The 22,306-nt window shown below is 38.4% G+C and overlaps 1 protein-coding gene across 12 annotated transcripts in view; it reads left to right on the forward strand.

Annotated features, from left to right (window-relative positions):
* The window catches only part of PEX5L (peroxisomal biogenesis factor 5-like), a 242,800-nt gene extending 224,819 nt beyond the window's left edge, over positions 1-17,981 (forward strand). For 9 of the 12 annotated variants that reach the window (XM_011972157.1, XM_011972161.1, XM_011972158.1 and 6 more), the window contains 5 exons: positions 1,525-1,595; positions 3,698-3,895; positions 4,597-4,762; positions 5,155-5,312; positions 10,922-11,899. In XM_011972157.1, the coding sequence (XP_011827547.1) occupies positions 1,525-1,595; positions 3,698-3,895; positions 4,597-4,762; positions 5,155-5,312; positions 10,922-11,126 (798 nt within the window). In that variant the 3' untranslated portion in view covers positions 11,127-11,899. Of the gene's footprint in view, positions 1-1,524; positions 1,596-3,697; positions 3,896-4,596; positions 4,763-5,154; positions 5,313-10,921 lie in introns of all 12 variants that reach the window. The other 3 variants (XM_011972162.1, XM_011972164.1, XM_011972168.1) reach the window with 1 other exon arrangement.
* Positions 17,982-22,306: the final 4,325 nt, after the last annotated feature.

Here is a 22,306-nt window from a genome sequence, read left to right on the forward strand (position 1 = left end):
GCCACCCCCTAAAAATAATAATGTCATCTTACGTTTGTAAATGCTATGTATTTTACAAGGTGTTTTCAAATATATTACATTATTTGACACAACAGCCCTGGAAGATTTTTTTAAGGACATATTATGATCTCAGATTCATCAATGAGAAAATGAGGGCCTTTGGTAACTAACAAATCCCAGACAAGGACCCAGGGCTTCTGAATCTATGGAGACCTCAAAGTTAAGTTAATAACACTGCGGACAGTGAAAATGACACAATGGCCAAAGGCTAGAAAAACACCCCCAGAGAAAGAGACAGACTATTTCATCAGTCTTTTCTTAAGAAGCATTCTAAGATACATGGAAGGTGAAATCAAAATAGAGGTTGCTGTCTGTATGTTTAAGAGATTTAAAAGAATCAAGGCTATTTGGAGGGGGAATAATCGGTATTTTGATGAGTTCATAAGGTGTATGTAATAATAACCCATGAGAGGAAAAGCCTGTACCATTCAAATGGCACTTTAAGATAACTGTGCTTTCCTAGAGTTTTGTTTTAAAATGGTATTATCTAAAACAATGTTTGAGGAGTGTGTAAAAGTGTTTGGGGAGTGTGAAATTTGAAGACAATGTGTGTAATGAGAGGTTTCTGCTTGTATTACTCTTGTAACAGTGTGAGAGTTATTGTTCTTATGAGTATATAGAGAAAAATTTGCTATGTTAAAAACTTTGATTCTAGATATAAAAACATAAGCTATCTGCTTGAAGATGTTCTTCATGTTATTTACAATAGCAAACAATTGCAACCAACTTAAAGTGATAAGGGAATTATTGAGTAAATAATGGAATAAATAATGGAATATCCATTCAACAAAATTCAAATTAAAAATTATGAGGATTTTATGAGGATTTTGTAAAAACATGAAAAAGGGCTTTATACAATGGAATGTATAAATGTAAACTATCAAATTATGTCTACATTATGATTGTGTTTATATGTGTTTTGTGCATTTTCGCAGTGATTACATTAGAGGAATGAACACATCTCTATGATGTCATAAGAGATTTTGTTTTGCTTTTCCTAGTTCCTAAATCGCCTGTGAATTCTTCTAGTAACTGACTTTCATTCATATAAGCTAAGTTAATATTGTACATCTTGAGATTCCTTATTGTAAACTTCATTTAGCTACATTTCTAGGTTATTTTTCCACCCCTTTCCCTCACAATTGTATAATTTTATATATTTATCTTTTGGTTTTAAGATACCTAATATAATGAAATCTCAGAAATTCAGAGGTTTCCATCGCACTGAGTTATAGGAAAGGATAAATACTGAACAAGTTTGGAAATAATGACAGAGGATCTTGACCCAGATGTCACAAGAGAGTTCAAATGAAGAAATGCATATAATATTTTTCCCTTTCATACAGCAGTCACATCTGAGACAGGTTGCTCTGCATAGGAGATCCATCACAGGTCAACAACCAACTGAAGCACATGAGTAATTCTGCTTCATCTTGCAATGTTAACATCAGTTGTCTTTCGTAGGCATGGCAGTTCCTCGGGATAACCCAGGCAGAGAATGAAAATGAACAAGCAGCTATTGTCGCCCTCCAGAGGTAAACGAAGCTAAGTGCAAAATCATGGGCCTGGTGGACACTTGTTAATGAACTTCCTGTTTCAGATTTGTCTTTTGATCTTTACTGAAGTACAGTGTAAAGAATTTGCAAAGGATAAGTGCTGAGATACCGCATATCACTCACACTTAGCTCTGAAAAACAACTTATAATGAAGTGATGTTCCTAACAATGTCTTGCTATCTACAAATCAATGGACATTCACTGGCACCAGAAAAAGCCTCTGTTAAACCCACTCGTAAAGTAGACTCATTGAATAAATAGCTCCTTTTAACGTTTTAACCTTCTGAAACATCTGAAAATATTCTTAAAAAAAAAAATAAGTGGAGTACTGACTAATGGTCTGGATGACATTGAGGCAGGAGGGATGGGAACAGTGGGTGTGTTTAATATTACACCCTACTTAATTAGAGTTCCTATTTAAATCCTGGAAAAGTAGCCTCTACCAAACAGACTTCCACTTTCCCTACCTTTCCTTGTAAGTGCCTTTAATATAGTGCTATAGAAAGAGAATATATATGTATGTGCATGTATACATATATATGCACACATATATATATTCCATCTGTTATATGTATGGTATTTATATAAATGTACATACATAATGTATGTGTATAAATCCTATAGCTTTGGAATTTCAGATTGTAAGAATTCTAGACTGTTGAAATTCTAGGGCTTTACAATCTTGGAATCCTAGATTTCAAGATTCTGTTGGTATCTGATGAAGTAATGGTGCCTGGGGTATGGCCCTGCTGTCAGAGCCTTTTCCTACAGATGAGAGAATTGGGGATCAGGAAAGGTCAAGGTCACACAGAGAGTATGTAACAGAGACAGAACTTAAACCCTCATCACCTGACTCCAAATCTGGAGCTCTGAGTCAGTGGTTCTTAACCCTATATACACATGCACATTAGAATCGTTTGGAGGGGAAAATTGATGCCCAAGCACAGTCCAGAGATGATCATTTAATTGATCAGGGCTGGGAACCAAGCAGCAATAGTTTTAAAACTCCCTGGCATTTGTAATGTGCATCTAGAGTTAAGAATCTCTCTACCCAGTGCTGATAAGCTTCTGGGAGATTATTCCCACCACAGAGTGGTATTAGGTACTGCCTAGGGCTTGCTCCTCAAAGTCTTATCCAGAGACCTCATCATCACCTGAGAACTTGTCAAACCTGCACAATCCCAGGCCCACCCCAGTAGGCCTACTGGATCAGAGTGCAGATTTTATAAAAAAAAAAAAAACCCCAGATGATTCACATGCACTTCAGTTTGAAAATCCCTTGCTAGAGGCCAATGGAATAGAATGAGAGGGAGTAGCTTTAGCCTGTGTCTCCTGTAAACCCACATCAGTAGTTCTGAAAACACAGGGATTTCCCTCTCCTTTGCAAAAGACGGTACAATCTTTCATATCTAGATGTCTACATTCAAGTCAGTTCTCTTTGGGGATAATAGACATTTAATATATTGGTAGTAGAGGCCAGGTGTGGTGGCTTACACCTGTCATTCCAGCACTTTGGGAGGCGAGGCAGGTGGGTCACTTGAGGTCAGGAGTTTGAGACCAGACTGGCCAACACGGAAACCCTGTCTCTACTAAAATTACAAAATTAGCCGGGTGTGGTGGGCATCTGTAACCCCAGCTATTCGGGAGGCTGAGGCAGGAGAATTGCTTGAGTCCAGGTGGCAGAGGTTGCAGTGAGCCGAGATCACACTCCAGCTTCAGTGACAGAGTGAGACTCCGTCTAAGAAGAAAAAAAAAAAAAAGGCAGCATTAAAATAATGATATCCCCTATTTCTCATTAGATCTCATTAGATTAAGTGCAGGGATAAGCCACATAGTTTTAAAGCTACTTATTAAAATTACCAAACCTAGCAATCATTAGGGTAAGTTTTAACTTTCTTAAAAATATGCTGAGGTCTCCATTTTTATGTAGATAAATATGGTGCTTTCCAGGACTTGACATAAGCAAGTTTACCAATGCTTTTGCAGTATTTAGTTAATAAAGACCCTCCACATTTTCTGAAGAACTGTTGGATTGTGGCTCCAAAAAAAAATTCTGAAATTGGCTTCTTTTTTTCTTTCAGGTGCTTAGAATTACAGCCCAACAACTTAAAAGCTTTGATGGCCTTGGCTGTGAGTTATACTAACACTGGCCATCAGCAGGATGCCTGTGAAGCTCTGAAGAATTGGATTAAGCAAAATCCAAAGTACAAATACCTTGTGAAAAGCAAGAAGGGATCTCCAGGCCTCACCCGGCGGATGTCTAAGTCCCCAGTTGACAGGTATCCTTCTCGGTATATTACAGCTGGCAGTATACACCCATATGCACAATGAATCACCTAAAGGGCAACAGTGAGCCTCACAGCCCTGACACCACCCACTCCAGAATGGTTTGCAGGACAGTATTCTGCTGGAGGAGCATCACTCATTAGAAAGATTAATGGTTAGACCAGGGCCAGCCTTCGGGCACATGATCTACATTGCGGGCAGGCACTCACAGACATTTATGTGAGTGCCACATTTTAAAGTCAAACGCTTTGGACACATAATTCACCCAAGGTGAAGTATAATAAATACAAATGCTCCAAGTTTTATCCAGCCTGAGAATTAGGAATGGGGAAAATGAAAGTCTGGTCTTCTAGAAATTTTGTTTTCTATCAGCAATAAATCCTTTCTCATTGAGCCCTTGGGAAACTTAGCTGTGGGGTTTTCCACACTGGCACTCATAGAGTCAACAGAACTCTCCTCGTGAAGACCTTACTTAGCACAGTCTGTATCTGTGTACAACAAAATAGTTCATGAAAATCAACCATATTTTGAAACATTCAGCATTCATAGTCCTCTCATTAAGTTAAGGTATTTTAAGCAAAATTTTCCAGTCTGTAACGAAGAGACTTCTTGAAATAGAGTCAAGAGATTTAACAGTAAATCATTAATGTTCTGACTATTTGGATTACAAATGTAATTTCTTTTTCTCTTGTAGCTCTGTTCTGGAAGGAGTGAAGGAATTATATCTGGAAGCTGCCCACCAAAATGGAGATATGATCGACCCAGACCTACAGACAGGTCTAGGGGTTCTGTTCCACCTGAGTGGAGAATTTAATAGAGCAATAGATGCATTTAACGCTGCCTTAACTGTTCGGCCAGAGGTAAGACAGCACAGCACAGCAAGAAACCACAACCTTCTGTACACGTTTTCACAGGCTACACCGTCTACATTTCTTCTACACTTTCTTTCCCTGACTCCAATGGTTTAAAGTGATGGTACTAATAATGTGCTACCGTGGCTATTAATATTGAAATACCTAAAATAGAAACACTAATTACGTGACAACATCAAATGGTAGCTGCTCGTTGACGAGTGAAAGTCATTTGACAAAATTGTCCATGAAGATTTTTTAGTAATTCACCTGGCCATGGTCTCTATCCATGAGCACTGCATATATTTTTAGCCATCTTCCTTTCTCTGCGGAGAAATACAGGAATGCTCTGTCATTGTGCCTTGTACTGGGTTGTCAGAAAGTTCTGATTTTGTCATCAGGACTATTCACTATGGAACCGTCTTGGGGCGACCTTGGCGAATGGAGACCGCAGCGAGGAAGCCGTGGAGGCCTACACGCGAGCACTGGAGATTCAGCCAGGATTCATCCGGTCCAGATACAACCTGGGAATAAGCTGCATCAACCTGGGCGCCTACAGGTGAAGTATAGCAACAGGCCAAGGATGAAGGCCATGCCTAGGACTGAGGTTGAATAACCTCAAAGGTTGTTTCCAAGTAAAAATGCCTGCCTTGGTATTCCTCCTCCTGCCGTTAAGGGTGAATGCAGAGCCTTCAGATCCCAAGGCCTGTTTGAGCAGGAGCCCTGTGCTGCTCTGCTTCTCAATCTTTAGAGAGCAGCAGTCGGCTCCGCGTCTTGGGAAATGCAGATTCCCAAACCCTGGCCCCTGAGATTTTGATTCAGTTGGCCTGGATTAGGACAAGTTATCAGGGTTTTCAACACTGCCATGGGTAACTCTTCGAGAAATACTACCCATCAATCTTTCATTTTCCACTTAAGGAAAAAAGAGCCTTGGGGGTGTGGGCAAGGGGACCTGGCAAAAGGACTTCAGAAAGTCCCAGAACCAGTGTTTAGCAAAGCAAAACCAAGAATCCAGGTTTTCTAAACCTAATATACCAATCAAGTTAGTTGGGAGAAAAAGAAAAAACAAAACTGCGTTTATAGTTTAAAATGCCTTTCTCATTCTCATCCTTCGTCATTAAGGTCTGCCTCCTCTCTATCTTTTCCCCATTACCAGGGCCTACAAATGACCTTTATTTCTTTCCGATAATGAAAGTATGGGTAATCTTTTTTCTTCTTTCTTTTCCCATTTTTTTCTATTTTCTAAATAAGCAGGTATTACTTTCATAATTGGAAAAAGAACTAAATGTTAGTTTGGAAACCCACAAAAAATGTAAGCCCTTTCCCATTCTCTGAAAGAGCCAGGCTTTAATCAGACAAGCCTGGGTTAAAATCACAGCTCTGCCACGTACCGGTTTCATGACTGGTATATAATTTTTAGCCTCAATTCCTTTATTTGTTAAAAAAAGAGAGAGAAAGAGGTAATGATTATTTTTCAGGATTATCGTACAGGTTAAATGTAATTGCCTAGCACAGAGCAGATGCTCAATGCCTAGCAGGCATTTATTATGATGATTATTATTTTTGCCAACATCATCCTTATTACTACTATTTATTTAGTAAGTCATCAGAGAACTATATAACTAGATTTCACTCTTTTGACATCTGAAGAATTACTGCTTGTGAACTACATTGGTGCATTTTGCCACTGGCAAACATTGAGACCCTAGAAAATAGTTGTTGCACTATACAAAAAAACTCTTACAAGGAGCGTTAGTCACTGGATTAACTGTGTCAAGAGGATTTTCTCAGATCAAAACCAGGAAGAGCTGAATGACTCCTTATGAAGCGGCTTGCTTTATTTTATGGACACTGTGAAATGTGCCACTGCAGAGGCCTTGTTTACATCAGCTGTGCAAAAGCCCAGAGCTGACTCTGTGCCAGCCCCCTACACATCAGCTGTTCAAGCCCTGCGGATCTCTGTTTTGTATCCTAACTTCATTCCTGGTTTCATCTTACTTTCCCAACCAGATTTCCTATTTACCTCTTTCATTCACTTTCTCCTAGATATGTTATGTATATGTATTTTATAAGACACCCTAGATTCCTTATTTTTAGAACAAGGGAGATGTAAAAAAAGAAAATACATATATATAACATATAATATAATTGTTATAACTGTTCTTACGAAAGGAATATAATATATAAATATTACATACTATATATATACTATATATATTTATATATTTCCATTAAAAGAGGCTTTTATAAAGCTCCTAGATGAGTTTACTTCTTAGGGTTAGAAAACCATACTTGAGTGGCCAATAAAATACTTCCTTGGCGTTCACAGATACAAAATTCAGCAGAGTTACTATTTGCAGGAACCCATGAAGGCTCATGACAGGTAAAAATGGCCACCTCCATGAAGGTGTAAATTTTAAATCCTCAAGCAGAAAGCCTCCCATACTGGAACAAGTTAATTTTAGGGTTGCCAGATGAAACACAGAATGCCCACTTAAATTTGAATTTCAGATAAACAACAAATAAGTTTTTAGTATAAGTATTTCCAAATATTTCACGGGATATTCCTGTACAATTGGCCTACTATATCCATGGGCTTCACATCTGTGGGTTTAACCAACTGTGGATTGAATACATTTTTTAAAAAATTATTAAATATATATTTTTTAAAAAATAATATAGTATAACAAATACATAACATTTACATTTTAGTAGTTATAAGTAATCTGGAGATGATTTAAAGTATATGGGAGGTGTGTGCAGGTTATATGCAAATACTATGCTATTTTATACAAGGGACCTGAGCATTCTCAGATTTTGGTATTCTCAGGGGTTCGTGAAACCAATCCCCATGGATACCAAGGAATGTTTATCTGAAGTTCACATTTAACTATGCATTCTGTATTTTTATTTGCTAAATCTGGCAACGCTACTCAGTTGGCTACTTTGGAACATAACGACTAAGTTTTGTGGGTCTTTTATTGTCATGCCAGATGTGGGAAATCTGAGAAGTGGTAAAAATTTTGTGCTTTTTCGTGAAAAAAAAAAACAAACCATCAAGTGAGATGTAAAAAAAAATTTTTTTTTAAATTGAGATGGAGGCTCGCTGTCACCCAGGCTGGAGTGCAGTGGCGCGATCTCGGCTCACTGCAACCTCCACCTCCCAGATTCAAGCAATTCTCCTGCCTCGGCTTCCCGAGTAGCTGGGATTATAGGCACCCACCACCATGCCTGGCTAATTTTTGTATTTTTAGTAGACACAGGGTTTCACCAGGTTGGCCAGACTTGTCTCAAACTCCTGACCTCAAGTGATCTGCCTGCCTCAGCCTCCCCAAGTGTTGGGATTACAGGTGTGAGCCACTCCGCCTGGCAAGAAAGAGACATAAATCTTAATTCTGAAAAGAAGTATAGCTTGAGGTATAAGTGCATACTTAGGAAATAACAACTCTCAATAGAGAAAGGGCTCAAAAGGAAACAAGGAGCTGGTGTAAGTACTTTCAAATTCACAAAAGGCTTGGGACCGCTCCCTCAAGAACTGCAAGTGTCAGTGTATGTAGCTGGAACACTTGCTGCTTGTCATCACATTTTCTTTAAAGAGTCAAAGGCAAGCACTAACCTGGCACCATATACCATTAAAATAAGGAGAGGAAATTGTTGGTGTGAAACTTGGCTATAGCTCAAACTGTTACACTTTTGTCAATAGAGCTCCAGACTACAGCTTAGGCCAATGAGTCTTAACCTTTTCAAAAATGAGGACTCCTTTTGCTGAAAATTTCATCCCCCTTGATAGTAATAGTTTTAGTATGAGTATAATAAGGGAAAGCTATAACGTGATGCTTTTAAATGAATGGGCTTTTTAATTAATCATGACAATATACACAAGTGACTGAAAATTATACATACATGTGTGAAACATTTGAAAACTATTCACACATATACATGTACACTCTTCTGAGTCCCCCAAAAGGACTCTGAGTTCACAAGCAGGGGAACAGGTTTAGACTCTCTTTATGGGGGGAAAATAAAACTGGAGTCATTTGATGAGGTGAGTAAGTTCGACTGTTCTGTTTCTCTCCAAATCCCTCTGAAACCATTACCACACACTTGGGGCTGGAAGCAGCCAGTGAATTAGAAGCTTTCAAGATCTTCCTTTCCCTCGAGTTCTTGCAGGTCTGGGTCTATGAGAGAACACTGGGAGACATCAGTAGAGCTGCCATCCTGTGAAGCGGGGGCAAAAAGGGCCTCTCAATTAGGCTCCCTATGTCCATCCATTTATAAATCTCCCTCTCTTGCTTGATTACAAGAAAACCAGAAGAAGGGGTGATTAGAACACCCACTCCATTCCATTATCCAGGTTGCTACATACACCATGACCATTTCTCACTTACCTTTTATTTTCAGGCAGATCTAACAATATAGATGAGCAAATCCCTGGATTATGTGCATTAGAATTAGAAATCCAGCCTCATTTTCAAAGTTTCTTACCATATGCTTAATACCTACCTTGCAGGATTAAATGAGATCAAGTGTATGAAAAGTTTTTGAGAACAGTAAAGTGGGTGCAAGTTAAAGTGGCATGATTATTCTTCGGAAGGATCAGTTTGTCAGATATACTCTACAAGGTTGGGGTGAAATGGGGGTACTGAAGAGGGCAGACCCAGCAGGTACACCTGGCACCTGAGCAGCAGAGTGGACTAGTGGTTTAGAAGAGCTAGAAGGACTTGAGACAGCATCTAACTCGGCTTGTCTCAGACTCGGTGTTCTCAGGACCCCTCTATACTTTTAGCAATTATTGAGAACCTAAAAGGACTTTTGTTTATGTGAGTTATATCTATCAATATTTACCATATTAGAAATTAAACTGAAAACATTTTTAAAGATTCATTTAGAAAGAATAAATCTTACTACATGTTATAATAACATTTTTTACAAAAAAAAATGATTATTTTCCTAAACAAAAACAGTTTAGTGGGAAGAGTGACATTATTTCACATTTTTGCAAGTTTCCTTAATATCTTGCTTACTGGAAGACACACACTTACTCCTGCTTCTGCAGTCACTCTGTTGGGATATCATGCACCATGTGGTCTGTGGAAAATTCCACTGTAAGCATGTGAAAAAATGAAAGCAAAAAGGTCAAATAACATCTTAGTTTTATCATAAAAATAATTTTGACCTCATTGATTCCCAAGCTTCTCCAGAGCACACTTTGAGGACTATTGATCTTACTCGGTGATAAGAGCTTTCACATAGATTGATTCAACTGCACCTCACGAAGTTTTTAAATGTCTTTGATTATCCCTATTACACACTCAGGGAAAGTAAGCCTTGGGAAAAAAAAAAAAACAAAAAAAAAACCAAGAAATTTGCCTACTGCTAAATAACTGGGTTTCAAGACAGGTGCCCAATAATAAACTCAATCTACTCTAGCTGTGTTGCTTACATCTAGCCCTAATGGGAAAAATTAGACCACTTTGTTTTTAAGTAGGGCTATATTCTTCCTCTGAAACCTAGTTATAGAAATCAAATCTGCAAATGGATTAAGTGTTCAAATCATTCTTAGAGCAGGGGAAAATTGAATGCATTAATGAATTTGCATGGTTTTGCTATTATTCTTTCTCTCCCACCTGACATTCCTAAAATAAAATGTTTTCTTTCTTTTTTTTTTGAGACAGTCTCACTCTGTTGCCTAGGCTAGAGGGCAGTGGTATGATCTCGACTCACTGCAACCTCTGTCTCCTGGGTTCAAGTGATTCTCCTGCTTCAGCCTCCCTTGTAGCTGGGATTACAGGCGCATGCCACTACACTTGGCTATTTTTTGTATTTTTAGTAGATACAGGTTTTGCCATGTTGGCCAGGCTGATCTTGAACTCCTGACTTCAAGTGGTCCACCTGCCTTGGCCTCCCAAAGTGCTGGGATTACAGGCTTGAGCCACCGTGCCCAGCCTGCTTTTCTTTTTTCTTTCTGACCTCACTATATTTAACAATGATTGCTCACTAAAGAATATAAGAGAATTAGAAAGTTGTTCATTTGATCATCCAGAACACGTTAAGAGATGATTTAAAATTTTAGACTAAAATCACTGAATCCAATTTTGTTTTGTTTTGTTTACATTTGCTAACTCTGAAATGTGACACATTTTAAAATATGTTTTTCTACCTTCTTAGAGAAGCGGTCAGCAATTTTCTCACTGCCCTCAGTTTGCAAAGAAAGAGCAGGAATCAGCAGCAAGTTCCTCATCCTGCAATCTCTGGGAATATCTGGGCTGCCCTCAGAATTGCACTCTCTCTGATGGACCAACCAGAACTCTTCCAGGCGGCTAATCTTGGTGACCTGGATGTCCTCTTAAGAGCTTTCAACTTGGATCCTTGAAGAAAGAATAATACCAGTACTAATAATCCCCGATCTGTGTGATTGTACTGAAAATGAAAAACTATTTTATTATGAATTTCAAAAGGATAAATCAAATATTCAAAAGGCCATGGTCATATAGCCCAAGGAAATTAATTCCTGTGGACAATGCCCAGTCTCTGTTCAGATCCAAAAGCACAAAATGTTGTATATAGAGTCAAAGTCAGGCTCAATAGAAGAATTAAGACACTCAAGACAAACCAAGATAAAGTAACTGTGTGTTGAATACTCTTTCCACAAGTTGCAAGTATATTGCAACACACATTCTTTGGGTTTTTTGTCTCCCCTTGCAGCTGATGACACATCTGAGGAACTTGTTCATGGGAAACATGGAAAAAGCACTGCCTCAGATTGGGAAATTCTGACTGTTTCTGAACTGTCTCCTTTTGCAAGACTGAACATAGTTTGGGCCATTGGTGCATGCACATATATTAACTTGTGACTAAAGACAGGCATTGCTTAAACCTGTTCCAATTTTAACTTTTACTGTAGCCCTTTGATTCCAGAGAGGGAGCTTTGCTGGCAAAAGCAGTTTTTGCACTAGAAATTTTTGCTGTTCCCAATCTAAACTTTTCTGGGATTGTATATATGCACTTTAATATCTTATTTATGCCTTGCTGGAGTTTTGTTTTGTTGCTCCAATTTTTAACTTGGGGGTGAAGGATTTGAGAACTCAGCCTCATTAGATCAACGGACCAAATAAACAATTCCTGAAAGTAGTTTTTCATAGTGTAGGATTTTGAAGGAGTGTTTTTCTTAAAGCAGATACGATGACATAAGGCGTAAATATGGCAAACAGATCTTTTCATTCACATGCTTTCTGGGACTGTATGAACATAAGAAAGACACAAGGTACTGCCTCTGCATGCATTCTCTGCAGGAAAAAAGTTTGATGATATCGTGATTTATATTGAGTTCAAATTAACTTGCTTAAGTGTCATATTCTACTGGCTTTCTAACTGCCCTGCACACCAATATTCCTTTTAAACCATAAATATTTTAAATAATATTTCTTAAGAGTGATAAATAACATTTTTCCTAAAAATTATGTTTTTTTAGTTTCATAATAACCTGCACTGTTCATCCTCTTGCATTCTAAGTAAGAGAAGAGCAACACTTTCAAACCAAATCTCACTGAATGCCAGTGATTTCATATGAAAGATGCAATGCCTCTTTGACTCTTTGAACATTTAGCAAGTATTGGGAATTTTCTATTAGCAGTGGTGTTTTCATTGGTTAAATTCCACTTCGTTCTCTAGAGTGTTTTGTATGTGTTCGGGGCTTGATGATTATTTTGAAAGACACATTCTTTTTAAAGAATTAGGAACATCGTTTGCAAAATGCTAATCAGAATATAATTTTACCAGTGTCAGGTCTAGTAAGTTATCCCATTCTTCTTTACCTGGTCTCCTCCCTTCATCTAGAACCTTCCCCAAAGTAGTCTAATCCTAACTTTTTCTTTATGTTCTTTGATTAGTAATATCTCATTCCACTCATGATTATAGTTACCCACAAAAAATAAAACAAAATGACATCAACAAAAAAAAAAACTCCACAGAATTGGGGTCAAAACAGTCTAATTGCCCAGGGAATAAGCTTCTACTGAGGGGCAAATGTGCACACGTGCTTATAAAATGAATGCAAGGTGCAGGAATAAAATCCTCTCCTCTGTCACATTTGAAGTCCCTGGGTTGTGAGAGGGCCTCAAGTTAACAGAAACCACAAGTCCTTGAGGCTTACGTATGTTATAACCTATTCTAGTTTATAAAGACAAAGAGCTGAGGCCACTGTGAGGAGTGTCAGGTTTTGATATTCATTGTCAAAGCTCACTTGGGCCAGGTGAGAGCTCCAGCTGGTCAGCAGAAGGCAGAGGCATTCAGGCACTCATCATGGGTAGCGGCAACCACCCAGTCTCAGCCCATGCTTCTCTACAGTCTCAGCAGCAAAGTAAAGCTCAACAATACTTTCAAGAATGGTATTCTGAGAGTTGTAGAATTCGAGAAACCCAGTCTGGTAAGGACTCTTGGGGCCAGCCTCCCAGCCGTGGCAGGGCCTGCTTGAATATGCCTGATGGAACAGCATCCTTTCCTTCCCTGCTCCTTCCTTCTACCATCTCTGTACCTTGACCAGAAAGTCAGCTTGAATAGTCCATGAGGAGCCTCTGAACAAAGGATTCAAAACAAACTCTGGAAGTGTTCTGTGATGCCATTCTATACTTTGAGGAGCAACTGAATTTGCAGCCTGAATTTAAAGCCTGAAACTAGTATAAATGTCAAATAATTAATTTGTTGCTAAATGGTGGCAAATTTTGTGGCCCAAGTTTTATTTTGCTATTGGAACACAAACTCCAAGGAGCTGTTTTAGGGAAGACTAAACAATTTTCCATTCTCACCATTATTTGGCAACTTGCAGAGCATTTTTAGTAGGACTTTCTCCAGTATATGTAGTATCCATCAGATCTAAGATTTTTTGTAGGCTGTCAAGAAGTCCAGAATTATGGCCCAAAAGGAAAAGAGTTGCATTTTTCAATAATATTTTTTATAAAATTAGGTAAAAACCATTATTAAAACATGAGTGACAAGCTGGGTGTGGTAGCTCACGCCTGTAATCCCAGCACTTTGGGAGGCTAAGGCGGGCAGATCACGAGATCTGAGGTCAAGACCAGCCGACCAACATGGTGAAATCCCAACTTTATTAAAAACACAAAAATTAGTCAGGCATAGTGGCATGCACCTGTAATACCAGCTACTCAGGAGGCTGAGGCAGGAGAATCGCTTGAACCAGGGAGACAGAGGTTGCAGTGAGCCGAGATTGCACCACTGCACTCCAGCCTGGGTGACAGAGTGAGACTCTGTCTCAAAAAAAAAAAAAGAAAAAAAAAAAAAAAGAGTGACAGTTTATAGGAATAGAGCACCACCAAAAACTAAGTAGCAAGACTTTAGAACAGTCTTTTTGTATAAGTCATATACAGTAAATGTTTGGTTTTTTAAAAGTGCATCTACTTTATTTTTTGGCAGAACTATTTTTGGCATCTCATCTTCAGGGCATGAAATTGTCATTTAATTTACTCTTTCTGTTTGAAAGGGGAGGGTATCCTTATTTCCCTTCTGAGGTACTCTGAGAAGGCCTTGAGTTTCCTTTCTCATGTACTAATGTATAACAGCCTAACAGCTCCTAGAAGATCATATTCTTACTAGAATGGCCATTCAGTTACATAGAGGTGACTTCCGGGGACTGACTTCGCCTGTAGAGTCAATGAAAATACAGAGAAAGCCAGTGATTATTGCTGAGTTTCAAAATATAACCATTTCTAGTAGGCTACTTCTACATGCTCTTGTACCTTCCTGGTGAGGAGCAGGCAGAGGGATAGGGTAGAGGAGGAGGAATAAAGATCCCTCTCACTGGGCCAATCATACAGATTCATTCCCTTTACTTCCTCGAAAACAAACTCCCCATGACTCCTGAAAAATGGGCAGATCTTGTCCACCAGGAAACTTTAATAGAATACTATGCACTGTGCTTTCTCAGCCAATCTGGATTCCTACTAGAACAGGAAAGTAAAGAAACATAACTGGGTAGGAATGTCCACTTATGTTTCACAAACTCACTTTCAGAGTTTCATGCAACTTTCTTCATTCTTCTCTTTAAGAGACTATTATATTGAACATGGGCCCCATGTCTAAATGCTTGTATAGATAAATATTTCTGGTATAATCTTGCCATACAAGCGAGACTTGAACACAGTTGAAGCTAGTCCCACTTATAATAAGAGCTTCCAAACTCTTTGTCATAAACTTTGTCTGTGAGCTTGGGAATATAGAGAAAGCAAGTTGGTCATTCTGAGACCCTTCCTCATTTGCCCTGAATCAGTTCCCCAAGATTGGACTGTACTTTAAGCTAGTTGTTGTAACAGTGGTGGTTGTTGTTTTATATCTTGAGATACTTCTAGAACATTCTAGAAACAGGGTATTCTAAAGGTTTACTTTATATGCCATCCTTTTTGAACTCTCTTATTTTAGAAATTATTACACATGCACACTTATGATTTCAACCTTGTAAAATAATTTCAAATTCATTCCCTATCCACATTTTACCACAGTTTCCCTATCATCTCAGTAGTTATAGAACTGGTTGAAATTAAACTGTTTTGAACTAAGAAGTAGATACATACATATATATATTTTTAAAGAGTGTTCATAGATAAACTCTGGCATAAAGTTTGTAAAAAAGCAATTTTTTAAAAGCAAAACGTATAACCTCAGGTACAAAAATATTGCATGCATTAGTACTTGCAAATTTGCCTATTCAAATATTAACCAAAGCATGCAAGATAACTTGACTGAATGTAAATTTACACAGTGCATGATTAAGTCTCATAGGTTAGCCTATTGTTCCTTGCCTCTGTACAAGGGAGCATTTTTATGAACTTTGTGTTACAGTTTTTCTATTTGCTTTTCTTATCCTATCCTTGAGATTGTTTTCATGCTATCACACTGAACTTTACAGATATTCACACATCTGGTTTGTACAGTATTACCAGTACCAAACTAATCCTCTGAAGAATCTGGGTACTTAGACATCTAAACACTTTTTTAAAAACCAGTTGAGGCACAACAGATCCAAAACTTAAACAAATCCAAGTGTCTAAATGCTACTAAACTAAATCATGTTGACTGCCTCAGCACATAAAGGTTTGGACTCTAAATTCTTAATAATGCATTTCAAAATTTTTCCTAAAAGTTTGGGAATAAATTAGAAAAACTGATATTCTAAATAAGGTGAGGTGGTTGGGGTAATGTCAGGCACATCAAAATCATCACACAGCCAAGTAGATATGAGGCCTTAATTTCCATAAATGTCACATAGCGAGTGTGTGGGGTATCACAACATTGTTCTGATACAGCCCTATTTGTATGGTAGTTGAGCTGCTTGGGCTATATGTCCCTTGAGAAACTGGACTTGATAAACAGGTCTAAAAACACTGATATTTAGGGAGTGATGAGGTGGTTTCATGGTCACTCAGAACCAGCTCTGAAATCCTCTCACTGCCTTTTCCCATAACCGCTATTTTATGAGGAGACCACAAAGGGAGAGAGCAAAGCTCAGTGAGACCATATGGTCTTACATTAGTAACAGCTTTGTTACTCACTCCATATACCCCTGTACCCCTACACAATACCATGAGCTCAAAGACAGAATTCTACACATAACACACACAGCAAAGGCCATTGCGGGGAGGCATTAAACAGTTATGAGGAAAGAAAAAAAAAAATTAAACTGCGAGGTTTAACAACCTCTCATGTGGTATTTTGCCTTGAACGAAGTTTCCACTACCTGCAACCTCAGCAGAAATACCAAAATAACACAGTCTAGAGACAAGTGTCCCAATCTCAGAACTGTTTTCTCAGGACCTTCCCCATAAGAGAAAACTAACTTGCAGTGCTGCAGAGTGTCACAGCAAAAACCCTGAGGAGCTCCATGAGATACTTTTAGAAGCCTGCACTCAAAATAATATTAAGATGGTAACAACAGTTAGGCAGTTCTTTGCTCAACTATAAAATGTGCATCATTCGTTGGGGGAGGGGGAGGAGGAGGGATGGTGGTCTTTGGATTTCTTGGAAAGGGAAATGGTATAACACAAAAAGACTAAGAGATACACACACTCAGCTCAGTAATTTGAGCATTTGGCATTTTCACTGAGATATACAGCATTTCTACACGGATAACATACAAGAATTCTACCATGTGAGAAATGTGTTCATGATGGACTACATTACCAGTAGTTAAGGGAAATACAGCAAACCTAAGTTTTTACCAACTTCCTTTCATTTTTCCCTATATATCATCTAACCCAAACTTTCTTCAATTTACATTGCCCAAATTTGTTTACATTGGTTGAAAAAAAATCTGATTAATTTATTAAACTTTTTACAAACTGTAACAAACATTTAACTATTTAGAAATGACATTTCTACATGTTTTATATATCTATGAATATTGCATATCTAATCTAATCTAAAAATGTTTTGAGATAATTCTTCTGTGATGCTTCCTCATCATGCTCATAAATGTTTAAAGTCTTGGGATTTCATTTTCAGGCTGAAATAGATAACAAGAAAAAAAATGGTTTAAATGTTTACATTGACTTACTAAATTAATACCAATTCAAATTAAGTGACCTATAGTAAATGAATGGCAATGGGGGGGAGGGGATTTTAAAGTTATTGGCATATTATGTGATACTGTATCAGTGATTTAGTGAAATAATATGTATCATAGCACAACTCTGTTGGGTATTAAGGCTTCATCTTAGTATTTCCCTGCGTTGCTCTTTGAAATAAAATTACTACCATAAAAATAACCTCTTACCATTTTGATGTGTTTAATTTACTGAGTTGGCTTCTAATTTGCATACCAAGATTAAGGTAGTATTTTTGTACTATTATTGGAAGCATGCCTTTCCTTTTTCACATTATTAAAATCGTATTTATATTTGTGCAGTTTTAAACTATGTTTTCAAATAAACTTTGCGGCTTCAAGGTCTTTTCAGCAATCTTTCAAAATGGGATTTGGGAATCAGAACTGCTTCTGATCAAATGGAATCCAATTTGTACTACTGGCTAAAGGTCCTTTATGAAATACTGAATGTTACTACATATGATTTTGCATGAGCTATCTGGAAATCAGGAATGCATTTTTGGATATACAACAAAACTTTAAAAATCTTCCTCCTTTGTTAATTTTTTAAGACTAAAATATTATTTAACCTGAAATTGAATTTTGTGATTCTTTTTAGAATAAAAATATTAAAATAAATTTCAGTTTTAGGGTCTTTTGGTTTTCTGGTCAGTCAATAAATATTTAGGTACATATTAAGTGCTGACACCATTCTGGGCATAGGTCACAGTAGTAAGTGAATGAAATCAAACTTGCCCTTGAAGAACTTAGATTTCTGTGAAAGGATGCCTACAAATACTTTAACAAATAAGAATGCCATGTGCTACAAAGTACTAGAACAAGGCAAATAAGTTATTATGAGAACGAGTCGGGGGCTCCTTTATCTGTAGGTGGTCAGGAAAGTTTTCTCTTCCATGACATTTGGACTGAGATTTGTTGACAAGTAGAGCTGGGGACAATGCTACTGGCAGAGCCAATACCTTGTGCAAGATCCCAAGGTAGCAATGAGCTTAGTGTGCATTCAGGAAGAAGCAGGGACAGGGCGGTAAGGGCTGTGAGCTGCGAGACCTTAGTAGATGGCCTGGCAGATGGAAGATCATGGGAGGCCTTCCCAGAGCAGAGTCAAGGGCAGATTTGCTCCACACAAAGATCACGGTGTTCAGACTGAAGTTTCTGTTTTTCCAAACCATTTTCAAAAAAAAGTCCTTGAGTCAGGTTGGTAGTGGAGGGAACTGCAGGCTAAGAGAAGAGAGCTATACAGGAGCTATACAAGAGACTGGAGCATCCCTTTCTCACTTGTCACTGTTCCATCTTTCAATCTGAGGCAGCCCCTGACCTTCGTAGAATTCCATTTTTTCTCCTATAAAATCAAGCTGTACATATTTCTTTCCCGCTTCACTGCTGTGCTATGTAAGGTAAAAATCCAACTATCTAGTGATTAATTGAGGCTTCTCCCCGACTCCTTGAATATCTCAAGCCTCTTTCATATCCCCTACTTCCACTTTTTAAATGTAAACTATATGAATTTCCTGAAATAGCTGTGTTCTCTCCGTGTGTATATAAAAGCAACTGAAGGTTGAAGAGTTCTTTATATTCTTTACAAGTTTCCTTAAAGCAATACCTTAATTACCCAACACTTTAGGGCTTGTGAAGGACTTTTTTTTTTCTTTCTTACATCTATAATAAATAATTCTGCCTAGTAATCATCTTAATGCATCAGAATTCAGGGAACTGATAGCTAGTTTTAGTATTTCGCCCTGTGGAACTAACCTGCCGATCCTCAGTAGGCCCCATGCTTAAGGTTGCTTCCCTGAGCTGAGATGGCTGGAAATGAAGCAGCTCAAGTTCTTTGAAAGGGGGACACAGAAGCAGCTGATATTTACTGAAACTGGCAGATTCCTAGGCTATATGCTTCTACTCTGCCATTTAACTCCAATGGACATCCTCGTCCTAAGTTTCTGCCTACTGCATATAATGAACATAAAAGCAAAAACTGTATATGGTGAAAAAAAATCGCTCCTAGATTAAAAATGAACTAAAGATCACATCTAATTCTACAAACTGTAAAAACTGACCCAGGAAAAAGTAGGCTTGAGAAAAATAACCAATATGATAGCTAGCATTGCTCCTGGTAAAGACTGCTATTGATTAAACATTGACAAAAGAAGAAACTCTTCTTGACAAAATTTAGGTTTGCAAAATTTCACCTAGTGAAGCTGGACCTGGTGGAAATAATGGTTGCAAAAGGGACTCTGCAATAGCAAAAGTTTTCATAAGGAAAAATCATAAGGCTTAAAATTAAATGATGACTCAGATGGTTCTCCTAAAATTTACAGAACTGATACCAATTATACTAATTTCATCAAAACAGAAAAAAATGCAAAAGCTTGGAAATAACTCAACTGGATAACTATTTCACACCTTCTTCTCTCTCCTCAAATCCCTAAATTCCCCCATCCTCACTCTCAACTGATGGATTTGCTTCCTATTTTCCTGAGAAAATAAAGCAGGCAAAAGAGAACTGTCAGACTCTCTCAGCACTGTGCCTCCTCACCACCAGCAGCTGCACTCCTGGTCTCTGCCTTCCTACTATTGTCATGGTCTTTCTATGTCCTTGCCTAAATCAGCTCCCCACTTTGGCACCAGATCCCATCATCTTTTCCCTGCTCAAGGACATCAGATCAGCTCAAGGACATCTTCCATCTCTCTTTCGCATCCTTAATATTTCGATTTCTATTTGACCATCTTATTTCTCACATTTAAAAACAAAAACCTTCTCTTGACGTCACCCCATTTCTCATCAGCCACCATTCCCATCTTTGCTTCCCATAGTGGTAAAACTCCTCAAAGAGTTGGCTGCATTCATTATCTGCAATTCCCCTTCTCCCATTCTCTCTTCAACCCATTCCTTTCACTGTGCTTCCAAATATGTTCCCACAGAGATCACCCAGGACCTTGATTCTCAGTCCTCAGCTTACATACCCTATAATGGTTATTGGAAAGCTGATCACTCTCGACTCATTAAGATACCTCCTTGGCTTTCACTCCAGGCACCATGCTCTTGGCTTTCCTCCACCTTGACGGTCATACCTCTCAGTCTCATTTGTTGGCTTGTCCTCTCCCTGATTTCTTAGATGGAAATCCCCCGGGGTTCAGTCCCTGGACTTCTATTTCCTGTCTTCCTCCATTGGTGATTGTACCCAGGCCCACTGTTTCAAATAGCATCTAGATGCCAACAAGTCCCAGATTTCTATCTTTAGTTCAGAACTCTCTCCCAAAATCAAGTTGGATATCCAGCTTCCTACTCAACATCAACCATGGAATTCTAATAGGTGTTTCAAACTTAACACATCTTAAACTGGACTCCCGGTCATCTTTCTCCACCATTACCACTCCAATCCCACTAAGCCTTCCCTATCTTAGTTGATCGTAACTACACTCTTCAGTTCCTCAGGATAAAAACTTTGGGGTTAGCTTTAACCACTCTCAATTCCCCCATACCCTACATCCTATGCATCAGGGAATCCTATGGGTCTTACCTTCAAATGTATCCCAAATCTGACCATTCTCACTAGCTTCACTGCTCCCACCCATTTGAGCCATCATTCTCCCACCTTGCTGACCACAGGAGCCCCCATCTTTATCCTTGCCTTCCTACCATCTAGTCTGAACAAAGAATTTATGAAACTTCAGTCAGATTGGGTCATTGCTCTGCAAAAGGCCCTATAATGGCTCCCCATTGCACTCTAGAGTCAAGCCCTTCCCAAAGCCTCCCAGGTCCAGGCAATCTGGCCCCTCTCTGACCTCCTCTCCCATTACTCTCCCCCCAACTCCCTTCTTTTGAGCCATACTGATCCTTTTGATGCTCCTCTGACATAGATATGCCCCCACTGTGGGGCCTTTGCACCAGCTAATTACTCTGACAAGCATATTCTTTCCCCAAATATCCCCTAGGATGACTCCTTCATTTCCTTCAAGTCTTGGTTCATATCTCACCTCCAGATGATTTGTTTCCTAAGTACTCTATACTGCAATCTGTATCCTCACCTCTCCTGTATGTTTTCTTTTTTCAATAGCACTTAGTACCTCTTGTTATAGAATCTACTTATTTTTTATGTTTACTATCTGTCTCTCCTTGCCAAAAAATAAGACTCAACAAGGGCAGGAATATTGTCTTTATTTACAGATATATTCTAAGAAAAAAATACATAGCACATAGTAGATGTTTATTATTTATTGAATGATGAACCATGCTATTTAAATTAACAAAATTAACTGACTTAATGAAATTATCTCCAGAAAAATACTCTTAGAAAAAAGTCATCAATGTTGGTATAATTCTGATATTTAAAAAAATCTTTTACATTAAGACAAAGGGTCAAAACCTCCATAGAGCCAATGCTAAATGGGTGAAAATGGTGATATAAAAATGCCCTGTGTTCACCAGATTGTCATATGCTTTATGTAACTCACCTCAGGTATTATTATGCCCACTACACAGATGAAAAGACTGAATCTCAGGGAATTATGTGTTTACCAAAGTCACATAGCTAGTCTGTGTTGGAAACAGGATTTCACTTCAAGTCTGTATGCCTCCACTCTTGCAATTATACTACCCTGCCTCCCTACCACACTGAAAGACTTTTCCTAGTTGATTTTTAAATGACTGGTTGCATGAGGGATGAGAATAGCTCACTGTTTCCTATTAAATTTCCTACTACAACTGAAGTTTGCCACCAACAGCATTTGAAAAGCAGGACCAAAAATTCAACAGTGCATATTCACACTGGTAAACTCCCCCATTAGGCATGAAGAGATATAGCAAATGGATGTGAGTTGAAGAAGGCTTGCAAACATTGTCCCAAAAACATTCTCTGGTGGCAAATAATTCTTCACAATCCAATCATTCCCTCATTGTTTTATTCCCCTCACCAAAACATATGGCAGAACACTGAAGCTGGTCA

Source organism: Mandrillus leucophaeus, unplaced genomic scaffold (assembly GCF_000951045.1).
Source record: "Mandrillus leucophaeus isolate KB7577 unplaced genomic scaffold, Mleu.le_1.0 Scaffold1278, whole genome shotgun sequence".
Lineage (NCBI taxonomy): Eukaryota > Metazoa > Chordata > Mammalia > Primates > Cercopithecidae > Mandrillus > Mandrillus leucophaeus.